Genomic DNA, 15,580 nt, shown 5'->3' with positions numbered 1-15,580 from the left:
TCCAAATGTTTATTCAATGGTCCCTCCACAATTTATTTCAATTAGCTATATTTCTACTATTATCCTGAAATTATACATTTTCCAAAAACTAAATCTCCTATGTATATAAGTTTATTTGGGGAATATCAATTCTGTTCTTTTAATATTTATTTATGCATGATGTGTCCATGGTGGCTCAAACAGTAAAGAATCTGTCTGCAATGCAGGAAATATGTTCAAACCCTGGGTCAGAAAAATCACTTGGAGAAGGAAATGGCTACCCACTCCAGTATTTTTGCCTGGGAAATCCCATGGAGAGAGGAGCCTGGCTGGCTACAGTTCCTGGGGTCACAAAGAGCTGGACACAACTAACACTTTCACTTTCACAGCATCCTTTCAGTAACCGTGGATTTATGGAATATTTTCTTAGCTAGTAGAGCAAGGAATATTTCATTATTCTTTCTATTTTTCAAATTTAGAAATTTCATAGCTGTTCCTATACTTACTTTACTATCTTAAATGTCACAATAAGTTCCATTCCTGCTACTCAAAAACAGTATCTTATTGGGACTCTGGAGTGAGCTACAGTATCTTATTGGGACTCTGGTAGTGAGCTAGAGTTTAAATTAATGTCAGAAGAACTCACATTTTTGTAGGACCAAGACCTCTATGTAGATAATAAGGAAAGGACATGAAGCACAGGGTTTTGGTATCTGGTATGAGGTCAGGTCATACTTGCCATAGGACCTGGTTCCTTACTTAGTGACTATGTGACTTTATTCAATTAACTCTCCCCTCTGAGCCTCATTCTCTTCATCTGTAAAACTGTGTAATAACACCAACTACATATGGTTGTTATGGAGCAATAAGTAGTGAGAGGCTGGAAAATAACATAGTGATAAACATATAAAAACTTAGTAGTGTTTATGTTTCTTTTTATGCACATAATTCTTTTATTTCTTCATAAAATTTTCTAATTTTCTTTTACTACTATTTACACTGGATGTACTGCTGTAACTGATACCAATATAGTTACTCAAAGGATACAAAGTTTATATAGGTGCATCTCTTCTGTAGGTGGTTGACAACCATCAGAAAGAGAAAAGAGAATGGTCAAAGTTGACTTTGAGGTTTCTAACCTGAGAAACAAGTAGAATAGAGTTGTCATCAAGTGAGATGGGTATCCTGAAGCTAAAGAAGGTCTGGTAGGAAACAGGGTTCATTATCAGAAGCATTAAGTTCAGAATGTGTATTAGCCATCTGTATTTAAATTTGAACTAATATTACATGTAGAATGGCTTAAACAACAATAACATATTTTCTCACAGGTCAGACATTGGACCTGTGAGACAGATCAGTCTTACACCAAGGTGTCATCAGGTTAATTGCTGGTAAGGTCTCTCTTCCTGGTTTGGAGACTCCCTTGCTCTTACTGTGTGGTCACATGGCCTTTCCTCTCTGCACACTGGGGAATAGAAACAGGGAGAAAGAGATGCAGATCTGGTATTTTCCACCTTCTTATAAGGACACATATCCTATGGGATTAGGATGTGACACATGAGCTCCCTCATATAAACTTAATTATTCCTTAAATCCCTCATATCCAAACACAGTCACAATAGGAGTAACAGCCTCAACATATGAATGCTGGTGTGGGGAAAGAGTCATTTCATAACACCCTTTAAATCAACATGCAACATAGACAATAAGTTGTTTGAGTCTGAAGTGTGGAACTGAGTGCTGGCCAGGGATACAATTCAAAGAGTCTTTAGGATTTAGTTAATATTCGAATCCATTAGTCTACATTAGGTCACTAAGGGAATATGTGAGATAGGAAATAAATATTTATGAGTGCAAATCTCTCCACCATTTAGTAGCCACATGACCTTGAGCAAGTCATTTGCCCATTCAAAGCCTCAGTTGCCTCACCTTTAAAATGAGGTTCATATTAGCTCTTTGCAGAGTTAAATTAAGAGTAATTTTCACTCAAAAATAAGATAAAATATTTATTGGTAAAAATGACCCATATTGGATTGTAAGGCAGTAGACTATGTTGACCACATATTTCACTGCATACATTGCTTGGTTGTTTCCCATTCACACAATAACACAAATGTCCATCAATTCACAATAGTATCAAAATAATAATATACTCAGGAATAAACTTAACCAAGGAGATAAAATATATGTATATTCAAAATTATAAGAATTTGAAGAATAGAATTTGGAAGAATTTGAAGAATTTGGAATAACACAAATAAATGGAAAGAGCCCACGTTCATGGATCAGAAGAACTAATCTTGGTAAAATGCCCATATTACCCAAAGCCATCTGTAGTTTCATAGCAATCTCAATCAAAATAAAATGGCATTAAAAAAAAATGTAATCACAATATTTGGATGAAACTTTAAAAGATTCCAAATAACCAAAGCAATCGAGGAAAAATAACAAAACTGGAATCTCATAATTCCTGATCTCAAACTATAATACAAAACTATGGCTTCCTTGGTGGCTCAGTGGTAAGGAATCCACCTGCTAATGCAGGAGACACGGGAAGCCCAGGTTCAATCCCTGGGTCAGGAAGATTTCCTAAAGAAGGAAATGGCATCCCACACCAGTATTCTCTCCTGGAAAACCCCATGGACAGAAGAGCTTGGAAAGCTAAGGTCCATGGGGCCACAAATGGTCAGACACGATTTAGCCACTGAAAAACAACAGCATAGTAAATATAATAGTGTGAAAGCGTGAAAATGTTAATTGTTCAGTCATGTCGACTATGAGACTCCATGGACTGTAGCCTGCCAAGCTCCTCTTTCCATGGAATTCTCCAGGTAAGAATACTGGAGTGGGTTGCCATTACCTTCTCTAGGGGACCTTCCTGACCCTGGGATTGACCCCAGGTCTCCTGCATTGCAGGCGGATTCTCATACATTGCACCACCACACCAAGGAAGTCCCCAAAATAAGTTCTAATCACAAAGTTACCATGTGATCTATTAATTCCACTCCTAGATGTGCACCAAAATAATTGAAAACAGATGTTCAAACAATATTTGTAGAGAAATGTCATTAGCAGCTCTATTCACAATAGCAAAAAGTGGAAATAACACAAATGTCCATCAACAAATAAACCAATGTGCTTAGTTGCTCATTCTTGTCCGACTCTTTGCCACCCTATGGACTATAGCCCACCAGGTTCCTCTGTCCATGAGGATTCTCCAGGCAAGAATACTGAAGTGGGTTGTCATGCCCTCCTTCAGGGGATCTTCCCAACCCAGGGATCAAACCCTGGTCTCCCACATTGCAGGCAGATTCTTTACCATCTGAGCTACCAAGGAAGCCCAAGAATACTGGAATGGGTAGCCTGTCCCTTCTCCATGGGATCTTCCCAATCCAGGAATCAAACCAGCATCTCCTGCATTGCAGGTGGATTCCAATGGACATCAACAAATAACTAGATAAACATAATGTGGCAAACTCATACAATAGAATATAACTCAGCTTTAGAAGTAAATAAAATAATGATACACACTACAACATGGAAAAACCTGAGACCATCCTAAGTGAAAGAAGTCAAACATAAAAGCCCACATGCAGTATGATTTCATTTACATGGAATATCCAAGACAGGCAAACTCATAAAGACAGAAAGTAGATTTCTCTAAATACTAGAAAAATCGAAAGTGACTGCTAAAAAGGGGTTTGGTGGGGTTAATAAGAAAGTTCTGGAACTAGATACTGGTGACAGTTGTACTATTTTGTAAATGCACAATTCCACTGATCTGTACATTTTTTAATGGTTACAGTAGCAAGTTTATGTTACGTGTATTTTACTACAGTAAAAATAATCTTGTTCCATCAAGAAAAATATTAGTTCATCACTGTATTATACTCCAATAATAGAATAATTGAATTTTGAAAAAAATCTGTAACACAAGTACTGAAGTTACTGTAGTGAACAAATATTTCATGCTTTTATTCACAAGATACAGACACCATTGCATAGATGTGTAGACAATCAATGTTTTGCAGTATAAAAACCTAAAATAACACTGAAATAGCATTCAAACTAAACTAACACTTCTGCACACATATGAACAATTCTATGTGTATAGACATTCTAGTAGAATTATAATTATTCAATAGGGAAGAAAATCCCCAAAGCTTTTTCTCCTCCAACTTCACTCCCCTGATGTAATCACAGTATGCCTCCTTCCTGAATGCTCCGGGGGATAAAATGAATGTCTTGTAATTTTATTAGTTTTATGACACACTTTATCTCTGGGGACTGCCATATATTTCTCATTCTGAAGACTCTGTGAATCATTTTCATTTCTTTTGCTTACACCTTTGTTAGGAAAAAATAAATGTTTCTCTCTAATTTAAACCTATTCTAATTTTAAAACTTAAGACTGCCCTCACATATGCATTTGAAGCGAATCTAGCACACCTACCATCACTGACTTGGAGATTTCCAGCAATTTTAGAACATCAAAATACCTTGCCGATTCTCCTACTTTTTAAAGCCATATGTATTGAATTAATGGACCTTATTAATTATTGAAATAAAATACTACTTGTTATACAATATTTGCACCCTGCATAGAGAGAGAGGATACTGCTAGCTTACCATCAGTAAGTGATATTCTCAGATTTATTTGTTATTGATGATATTTAAGATAAACTGGAATCATACAGTTTCTGGTCATTCTAAAGTTTGAGAGCACTGCACCATGTCGATTTGCTCTTTTTGGTGTCTTTGGCATATTAGCAGGTTGAATAAATTCAGGGGTAGAATTTGTGATGACATAATTGACTCACAAAATTTGAACTCATTCCTGTAACTCTCACCATGCTATCTTTCTTTGTCATAATGTCACAGAACTTGGGGCTGGGTCACATTTTCATGAATGATTTTTTATTGTGATATTTTGGTGAATCATTGAATGAGCAAAACTCTTCCTTTACTGGGAATTTTTTTTTTTTTTTTTGTACTAAGAATCTTGTTGCTTGACTATAGCTCCAGTACTTGCACTGAACAACCCTTGAACTTTGAGTAAGCCACCGATCATTTCTATACTGAAAGTGAAATCACTCAGTCATGTCTGACTCCTTGCGATCCCATGGACTACACAATCTGTGGAATTCTCCAGGCTGGCAGCTCAGCTGGTAAAGAATCCGCCTGCAATGCAGGAGACCCCAGTTTGATTCCTGGGTTGGGAAGATCCCCTGGAGAAGGGAATGGCTACCCACTCCAGCATTCTGGCCTGGAGAATTCCATGGACTGTATAGTCCATGGGGTTGCAAAGAGTTGGACATGACTGAGTGACTTTCACTTCACTGATCATTTCTAAAAATGAATCAAATTATCACTAAGATCTCCATGTTCTCAAAAATTCTACCAAACTGTTACTTCATGACTGTGAAATTCTGATCCCTATCTTTTGGTGACAGTCACACATTTTATTCATATGTGTGTTAATAAAATTTTCATATCTCCAGTAGGGATACTTAAGCCCATGAGAAACAATGCAGTCTTCAGTTTAGCCTTTTACTTTTCTATGCACTCATCAGTTCATCTGAGGTGACTCTTTATATGGCTCAATTACTTTACTGTGTCATGAATCAATTGCACAGCACTATCCTCATTCACCTCTTCTCTCCCACATTCACATTATGAAACCACTCTTTATGCTTACTGAATTTGGAGGGGTGCAGAATCCTCTTCCTGGTGCTTTCTCAGAGGCTCAGTACTGCTCTGGTGTACTATATGTAAGAAGATGATTTTCTCAGCATTCTAGCTCAGTAAAATCCAAGTATAAGTTCTGTGCCTGAATTTTGGGAAAGGCATGAAGCTCCCTGAGCCCCATTTCTACAAATGCATGGGGAAATTCTACATGTATTATAAAACACTGTAAACATACATGTGTTGAATTTATTTTGCTTGGTCAACTTCCAGTTATAGAGATGGATAAGTTTCCCTCTCTGGAATTTTTAAAGCATTGATAGTTGAGTTTATAGCTGCTCAGATCCTCACACTTGAATGAACTCTAATTATAATGCATTTATTTTTCCTCTCAAAAACCAGGGGAGAAAAATTTCATGTGTTTGTAAACAAAAGTTCCAGAACTTTTCAGAGATACCTGAAGCAAAGTGCTTGTCTGTTTCCCTTTAAGAGGGCTTCTGACTTCACACATTGTCCGTGCTCAGTTCTGGTTTGTTTTATTCAACATTTATAAGAGGAAGGCATAGTCTGGGTCAGCTGTGCATGACTTTGACGGCTTTAAGTGTTCCTTCTTGACAGAACTGCTTGATGTTGCATTTTCATGTCCCTCTGCTGCTGCTGCCGCTGCTAAGTCACTTCAATCGTGTCCTACTCTGTGCGACCCCATAGACGGCAGCCCACCGAGCTCCTCTGTCCACAGGATTCTCCAGGCAAGAATACTGGAGTGGGTTGCCATTTCCTTTTCCAATGCACGCACGCTAAGTCGCTTCAGTCGTGTCCGACTCTATGCGACCCTATGGACAGCAGCCCATCAAGCTCCTCTGTCCACAGGATTCTCCAGGCAAGAATACTGGAGTGGGTTGCCATTTCCTTCTCCATCACGTCCCTCAACTATAGCTTTATTTTACCTTCTGTGCTTCAGACACTGAGTTAGCACTGGGAACTCAAAAATAAAGTAACAGAAAGCCCTATGTCCATGGAATTTGTTGAGGCAGGTAATAGACACAACAAATTAGAATAGAATATTTGTTCTATGACGATAAGTACTACGGACAAAAAAAATTAAGCAGGAAAGGGGATAAGGGAGATGGGAGAGAGCTGTTATTTTCTATTTTAAAAACACAGTGAGGGAAACCTTCAGTAAAAGATGACATTTTAAAACCAACCTTAAGGAAGAGAGGAATATGAGCATGTGGCTACCTTGGAGGAAAACCACTGCAAGCCTTTTTCTATGATAAGAAAGCAGTGGACCGATTATGACCATATTACATTTTAACATAATCTTCTGGATACTGTGTTGAGGATACTTTGAAAGGAAGTAACAGGGAAGCAGGAAGACAAGCTAGGATGTTACAGCAACAGTTCAGGTGGTAAATGATAACAGCAAACATCAAGGTAGAAGCAGCAGAGGTGGTGAGAAGTGATGACAAGCTGGCTATATTTAATAATAAGACAAAAATTTGCAAATGTTTGTGAGATTTGACAGAAGGAGAAATGTCAAGATGAACTCATGTGGCTACTAACTGAGTCAGGAAGTAGCACAGGCTCAATTTTAATATCTGTGCTGTGTCTCATCACATGAAATGCCATCCTCCACCCAATGAAAACCTTATCTCTAAAAATTTAGGTTGATTCCAAATTTGTTACTACAAGTAATATTTCAATAAAAACTCAGTGCCAAGAATTATGCATGCATCCATTTTTCCCAAGGCTATGCATATTTCCATATCACTTGGCACACACTCCAAACTGACATTCAAGAAATTGATGGACCATTACCCATGAAACAGTTGATCAGATGCTTTCAGGAACAAAGGATATAAATTTATGTTTAAAGTTTGCTAACTAATATAATCATTATATGCCTCATACCCTGTGCCCCCCACTCATTTGCAGGTGATTTGTTTGCCCTACATTTAGCTGTATGTGATGATGGAAATAGCCAATGTAAGTTTTCCAGAAGTTTTTATTCTGCTGGGCTTCTCTGAACGACCCTCTCTAGAACCCATCCTTTTTATCTTTGTCTTGGGGATTTATGTGGTGTCTGTCTTGGGTAATGGCGTCATCATTGTGGTCTCCTGCATGGATGTGCATCTCCACACTCCTATGTACTTCTTTCTTGTCAACCTTTCCTTCCTGGACATTAGCTTCACCACAAGCATCGTCCCACAACTCCTGGTCAACCTCTGGGGACCACAGAAAACCATAAGCTATGGAGGGTGTGTGATCCAGTTCTATATCTCCCACTGGTTGGGGGCAACTGAATGTGTCCTCCTGGCAGTCATGTCCTACGATCGCTATGCTGCCATCTGCAGGCCACTCCACTACACTGTCATCATGCATCCAAAGCTTTGCTGCAGCCTGGCTTTTGCCTCGTGGCTTGGGGGTCTGACCACCAGCATGGTAGGTTCCACGCTCACCATGCTCCTGCCTCTCTGTGGGAACAATCGCATTGACCACTTTTTCTGTGAGATGCCCCTCATTATGCAGCTGGCTTGTGTGGATACCAGCTTCAATGAAGTAGAGATGTACGTGGCCAGCTTTATCTTTGTTGTCTTGCCTCTGGGTCTCATTCTGGTCTCATACAGCCGTATTGCCTGGGCTGTGTTGACGATCAGGTCAGCAGAAGGGTGGAGAAAGGCATTCAATACCTGCTCGTCCCATGTGGCAGTAGTGGCTCTGTTTTACGGGAGCATCATTTTCATGTATCTCCAGCCTGCCAAGAGAAACTCTCATGAGGAAGGTAAGCTTGTGGCCCTCTTCTACACTGTGGTCACCCCAATGCTGAACCCCCTGATTTACACGCTAAGGAACAAGACTGTGAAGAAGGCACTTAGGCACACTGTATTACAGAATTGTGGTTCCGGAGGGACACGAGGTGATATTTAGAAACTCATCACTTGTGAGGAGGAAGCTGGTTTAAAGGGATCAAAGTTATTTTTTAAAAATGAGGGAATAAGAAATAAATGATTCAGAGGGGCAGAATATTGGGGACGTCATCTCTGTACAAAATTTCTTGAGTTCAAGTTAGGTGACCAATTGAGTTGGATGTACTCATACTGTTTTCAGGCCAAGATAAAGATAAAGTATTTTCTGTTTTCATTTTTTGTTCATAATTATATTGTTTGGTTGTTTCTATAGTTTTATATGTATATGTATGCTGGTTATGGTATTGTAAATTGTTTATGTAGGTACATATGTTAATTGTTATATTATTTTGTTAATATTTTATAGAATGTCTGCAATTAAGGGTGGCTAATTTGTGCGAACTTTGCCTTTCCCCACCAATATTTGTAGTGACTCAGTGATGTAGATATTATTGACCTCGTAGCAGTTAGATAATTACAAAGTGACTCAATGGACATGAGTTTGAGCAAATTCTGGAAGACAGTGAAGGACAGGGAAGCCAGGCATGCTGCAGTCCATGGGGATGCAAAAAGCAGGACACAACTGAGCCACTGATCAACAACAAATCAAGATTTTAGGCTGATATATAAGTCTAGCATATTTATCCATAGTTATCTCTGCCATTTTTCTTATAATCCCCTGTGGTGTAATAAGAAATAGGTAGATTTTTCTTATCCTGAGTCTTGGCACTGAGCTTCTAGGACCCTTGGAATTTTCTGAGTGCTAACAGTGAGAAGAACGACTTCTGTTATTCATAACAAGTCCGTTTCAACCATACCTGAGTTTATGACAATGAAATAACTCAACCTAGAGTCCTTGGATAGCTTCAGGATGGAGTCTGGGTGTCAGAGGAACCAACCATATGATTAGAAGGCTGGAACTTTCAGCCCCACATCCAACCTCTGGGGAGGGGGAGTAGCTGGAAAATAGGCACCAATGGTCAGTTTTTACTTAATCAATCATGCCTATGCAATGGACCTATATAAAAACCTTAAACACTAGGATTTGGAAAGCTCCAGGATGGTGAATAAATCTATGTGGCAAGAAGGTAGTGAACCCCAAACTTTGCAGAAACTCCTTTGCTCAGGACTCATCCTATGTACCTCTTCATTTATATTCTATATAATAAACCAGTACACTTAATGTTCCCTGAGTTCTGTAAGTCATTCTAGAAAATCACTTAACCTGACCAAAGGATAGGTCCTGGCAGTCTATGATTATAGTCAGTTGGTGGTTTGTGGCAATCTAGAACTTGCAAATGGCTTTTGAACTGGGGCCAGGCAGGGGGTAGGGATCTTGTGCAGGACTTTGCTCTTAAATCAGTGGGATCTGGTATTAAATTCAGGTGTACTTAGTGTCAGAATTAAATTGAATTATCAGATATACAGCTGGTCTTTGGAGAGTTGGAATATTGGTTATTGATGTAGAATAATCTCACACATTTGGTGCCAGAAATGTTGTGAGCAAAAAGCAATTCATACTGCTTCAGGAGGAGGAATATAAAGATGCAAATGTCTCAAGAGTAGAACTTTTAGCTGGATTTCCAGCCAATTAGAGATTTCATCAGTAACATACTATACAGATTCATCTCTAATTACAGAAATATCAACTTTCCTACTCAGCTCTATGCCTTCAGTTTACAAGAAATATAACGTTATTTTTTCATTCAGTAGAATATTTTTACTTTCTTTTTTCATATGTCCAATCGTGCATTTACTCATTCCTAAAATGAGATCTTTAAATGAGATCTATTCCTGAAGGTTAGGCTAACTAGCACACAGTGCTGCTCTAAAAAGATGAATCAAGTTCACAGAGCAATCACAGTATTTGTTGATTTAAAACTCAAAACAGTGTTGGAAAGTTAATAATATTGACATTTTTGTGATGAAAAATTCTGTGTCATCATAATAAAGAACAATTTCTGTATACATATAGTTACTTAAAAGCCATTAAGTACATTTTGGTAAAATACAGAGGTTTTAATATCTATCTCCTATAGGTAGATTCTGTTTGCTAGCTTTGTGAAGTTGCATTTGCTAGAATATATATTAGAGAAAGCTGTGTTCACTAAAAATCAAATTATGGTTTTCATAAATCATTGAAAATGCATGCAACCTTATCCTAATTGATTTTTATCAATCTTGATATACTTTACACTTCAGCTATATTTTTTTAAATGGGTACATTAGAAGTGCTTATCAGGCTGTTTTTGTTTTTGTTTTTGTTTTCCAGGAAAAAAATGAATATAATTTTGAATGATTAATTACTATTTTATATGATTTATTTCAATATAGCATAAAATCTTATTCTAAGACTGTTGTTTATCTAGAGTGAAGTGAGTAAGTGAAAGTTGCTCAATGGTGTCTGACTCTTGGTGACCCCATGGACTATACAGTCCATGGAATTCTCCAGGCCAGAATACTGGAGTGGGTAGACTTTCCCTTCTCCAGAGGACCTTCCCAACCCAGGGATCCACCCAGGTCTCCTGCATTGCCCATTGGAAGCCCAAGAATACTGGAGTGGGTAGCCTATCACTTCTCCAGTGGATCTTCTCAACCCAGGAATTGAACCAGGGTCTCCTGCATTGCAGGTGGATTCTTTACCAACTGAGCTATCAGGGAAGCCCTGTTGTTTATACAGGCCTACACTAAATGCATTTGATGTACCAAAAGCTACAAAGAGATGGTATACAAAGCCTGGGAGATACAAGCATAAACGTATCAAAACTATCAATAGACAAAACAGTGAAAAAAATTCAGAGACTTTATGAGACACAAAGAAAGAAAAATTGAAACAAACTTCCTTTTACTTGGAGAAATCAAAAAATAAAAATAGTACTGTAGACGTAGGCTCACTTGTCCTCTTTATTTTCTGCAATACCCACAATTTTTTAACTTCTGACAATTCAAAGAGAAAATCTGAGCAAAAAAACAAAAAGGCAAATTTTATCTTGTCTGAGGAAACAGCTATTTGAATATGCGGGGAAAACATGAAATGGGGTATAAACCTAAAGAATTTAGGGTTTGAAAATTACATAAAGCTTATGCAAAGGTTAACTGAGACATACTTAATTTTATATAAGATTTTTGGAAAGTACTGATAGAGACTGTATTAGTCAGGGTTCTCAGAGAAAGAGAGCTAATAGGATATGTAGAGGTAGGGAGATTTGTAGGTGGTGTTGGAGAAGACTCTTGAGAGTCCCTTGGGCTGCAAGGAGATCCAACCAGTCCATTCTAAAGGAGATCAGCCCTGGGATTTCTTTGGAAGGAATGATGCTAAAGCTGAAACTCCAGTACTTTGGCCACCTCATGTGAAGAGTTGACTCATTGGAAAAGACTCTGATGCTGGGAGGGATTGGGGGCAGGAGGAGAAGGGGACGACAGAGGATGAGATGGCTGGATGGCAGCACTGACTTGATGGACGTGAGTCTGAGTGAACTCCGGGAGTTGGTGATGGACAGGGAGGCCTGGCGTGCTGCGATTCATGGGGTCGCAAAGAGTCGGACAGGACTGAGCGATTGAACTGAACTGAGCTGAGATAGATATTTAGAGAGGGGGTGAGAGAGAAGGAGAGATTATATATCTACATAAGAAAGAGAATTTTAGGAATTGGCTCATGTGGTATAGGCGGCTGGCAAGTTTGAAATCTACAGAGCTAGCTAAAAACCCAGGAAAGAGGTGATGTTGTAACTAGAGTCCAAAGGCAGTTTGGGAGCAGAATTCCCTCTTCCTCTTCCTCTGGTGACCTCTTTCTAAGACCTTCAACTGATCAGATAAGACCTGTTCTATTTTAGGTACTATGACCTAGACAAGTTGACACTTGTTAACATAAGTTAACCATCATAAAGACTAACTAGTTCCTGGAAATAGTTGACATTTTATTATTTTAAAACTTATTCAAAGTTTCTTATTTTCACTTTACACTGTCAAGTCTAAGAAAAAAAATAATGTGAAGCTAACTATGACTTGCCATTAAATCTTGAATCATTTTTACTTCAGAAATGTCAAAAGTGAAAATGCATGAGTTGACAAAACACATCTCTATTTTCATAATAATTAGTTTCATTGTCAGCATTGTCATCATCATCATCATTTGTCCTGGAAAACTCTTTTATATCAAGCAGTTGTGTTTCCCTTGTTTCCCAGACTCTTCCTGTCCATGTGCTACCACACCACTATTCTCCTTCAATGACCCTCTGTTTTTGAATTATTGAAACTTGTATCCCTAATGGTTTCTCCAGTGGAGATATACAGCTTGCTTAGGAGCTTTTTCCAATAGAGACTCTTTAAGGAGGTGACTTTCAAACTTTTGTGTCCATGGTTCACAGTAAGACACGTATTTAACAGACATGCACACTCACACAATTGATTCACCTTACTCTGTGTGATCCTCTAAAATTTTCTAATCTATTCTGTGTTAACTCACTTTTAAATGCTTGTTAAAATTCATTGAATTGATTTCATGATAAGTAAGGGACATATGACCTAAAATTAAAAAGAAATATTGCTCTAACTGAAACAGCTACAAATTGCTTACACAGGACAGAAGAAGGCAAGCAGTGGCCTGAAGAATCAACAGTATCATATCCATGGAGGTCTGAAAAATTCAGAACTAAAAATTCAGAACTATTTCTATATGAAATAGAACAAGTGTACCCCTAAATAGAACAAGTGTGCCCCTAAAAATAAGGAAAAGAAAGGGATGACAGGGAATGAGATGGTTAGATGATATCACCGACTCAATGGACATGAATTTGAGCAAACTCCAAGAGATGGTGAAGGACAGGGAAGCCTGGTGTGCTACAATCCATGGGGTCTCAAAGATGCACATGACTTGGTGACTGAACAACAACAACAAACACAAAATAATGGTCATTCTCTCTCACGTACACACACACACACACAAACACACGCACACACATACATGTCCACACACGTATTGTTCTGACACAAGGCCTCCTTTCCTGTGTGTCTGACCTGAAATTGACATTACAAATCTCTGGAATCAGAGTCACAAGTTAGCTGCAAAGAAACAATTATCTCCCTGTAAAACTCCACTGAGTAGTACATTATCCTTTGTGATTAGCTGGCACATTATCTTTTGTAACTATAATAACTCTGTCATTTTGCAGAAAATAGAGGGTCTATCTGCAAGCAAGGAAACAAGTTATTGAGTAAAGGGCCCCTGAAAGAGAGAAGACCCTGCTTTATAACATTTCAGCATTATACAAGGAATTGTGCATTGTTATTGTCCTGGAACAGAGCAGTTTTCATGGACGAAAGAACCTCAGGATGAGTACTGCCTGCCTACATCAGTGCCTTCCTGCCTACATCAGTGCCTTCCTGCATCCAACAGGCTGCGGTCTTTCCCAAGAACCTTCCGCATGGCCCACTTCACATCCTTGTTCCTCAGCGTGTAGATGAAGGGATTCAGAGTAGGGGTCACTAGGCAGTAGAAGAGGGTGAGAAACTTGCCCTGGTCCTGGCTCGCTGTATTCCCAGGCTGCATATACATGTAGATGATGCTGCTGTAGAAAAGAGATACCACGACCATGTGGGAGGAGCAGGTGTTAAAGGCCTTTTGCCTCCCGGCTGCAGACTGCATCCGCAGCACCGCAGCTGCAATATAACCGTAGGAGACTAGTATCATTGTGAGAGGCACAAGAACGATGGGAATGGCCAGGAAGAAACCCAAGCCTTCAACCCAACTGGTGTCCACACAGGAGATTCGAATGATAGCTGGCATCTCACACACAAAGTGATTGATGTGACGGTGACCACACCTCCCCAGGGACATCGTCAGTGGGGACATCAAGATGGAGTTGGCAATCCCACTAAGCCATGCGAAGGCTGCCAGCTGCAGGCACAGCTGTGGGTGCATGATGGCCATGTACTGAAGTGGCTTGCACACAGCCACAAAGCGGTCGTAGGCCATGACAGAGAGTAGAATGCACTCAATGCCCCCCACAGAGAGGAAGGCAAAGAGCTGGATGACACAACCCACATAGGTGATGGTTTTGTATGGGCCCCAGAGGTTGACCAACATCTGGGGAATGCTGCTGGTTGTGTAGCAGAGATCCAGGAGAGACAGGTTGCTGAGGAAGAAGTACATAGGGGTATGCAATTGAGGGTCCACCAGGGAGAGAAAGATGATCGTGGAGTTGCCAGCAACAGCCAGAAAGTAAAAGATCATGTTGACAAAAAACAGGACCATCTCCAGCTTCGGCCGGTCAGAGAACCCAAGCAAAATGAAATCTCCTCCAGAGCTCTCATTGTTTCTCTCCATCACCTTTGGCTTGATAAACCTATTTTAATATGTGTTCTATTATCCATACAGAAAAGGTGCATCTTATTTTATCCCCACAGTAAGAACGCTTTTTATTTTGCTACCCACACTATTTAAATGGACTGTTTCCAGCTGATTATTGGGAATTGCAGGGCAAGGCATTAAGTAAAGATGCGTTCATGCATCCTAATTCGTTTCAGTCATGTCCAACTCTTTGTGACCCTATGAACTGTAGCTGGCCACACTCCCTTGTCAATGAGATTCTCCAGGCAAGAATACTGGAGTGGGTTGCCATGCCCTCCTCCAGGGGATCTTCCAGACCCAGGGATCAAACCCACATCTCCTGTGGCTCCTGCATTGCTGGCGGATTCGCTACCGCTGAGCTACTGGGGAAGCCCTTAAACAAAGACATTTGACTGTAAAGGAATGGAAGTTATAACTTTTTCTTCAGTAGCCTCTAATATGGTCAAGTGAGTTAAGTGAATAAATCTTTTAAATCTATATATACTGATATAATCAGAAATAAAGTAATTCGAGGGGTGGCAAGCATACTTTTGTCAGACTCTGCTAACATTGAGCCCATTTCCTGTTTACTAACTGATAAATTCACCCTTAAATTTATGGAACAATAGCTTCAATTAATATTATCAGTGCTCATATTTTCATAACTATATTTAAAATCAAA

General features: G+C 39.2%; 1 protein-coding gene across 1 annotated transcript; it reads right to left on the bottom strand.

Annotated features, from left to right (window-relative positions):
* Window positions 1-8,027: 8,027 nt before the first annotated feature.
* Window positions 8,028-14,895, bottom strand: LOC109561011 (putative olfactory receptor 2W6). Its single transcript, XM_019963441.2, has 2 exons — window positions 13,987-14,895; window positions 8,028-8,213 (listed from the first exon to the last, which is right to left on the bottom strand). Exons 1-2 carry the CDS (start codon window positions 14,893-14,895, stop codon window positions 8,028-8,030), a joined length of 1,095 nt encoding a protein of 364 aa, XP_019819000.2.
* Window positions 14,896-15,580: the final 685 nt, after the last annotated feature.

Source organism: Bos indicus, chromosome 7 (assembly GCF_029378745.1).
Source record: "Bos indicus isolate NIAB-ARS_2022 breed Sahiwal x Tharparkar chromosome 7, NIAB-ARS_B.indTharparkar_mat_pri_1.0, whole genome shotgun sequence".
NCBI classification, from domain to species: Eukaryota; Metazoa; Chordata; class Mammalia; order Artiodactyla; family Bovidae; genus Bos; species Bos indicus.
This window is presented reverse-complemented; position numbering and strand designations above follow the sequence as displayed.

Bases quoted from the DNA above. Each gene is read 5' to 3' on its own strand.
- LOC109561011 (XM_019963441.2), bottom strand. From the start codon at position 14,895: ATGGAGAGAAACAATGAGAGCTCTGGAGGAGATTTCATTTTGCTTGGG. The intron at 8,214-13,986 runs GTTCTTGGGAAA...ACTTCATTGAAG, and splicing joins TGAAGTGGGCCATGCGGAAG to CTGGTATCCACACAAGCCAG.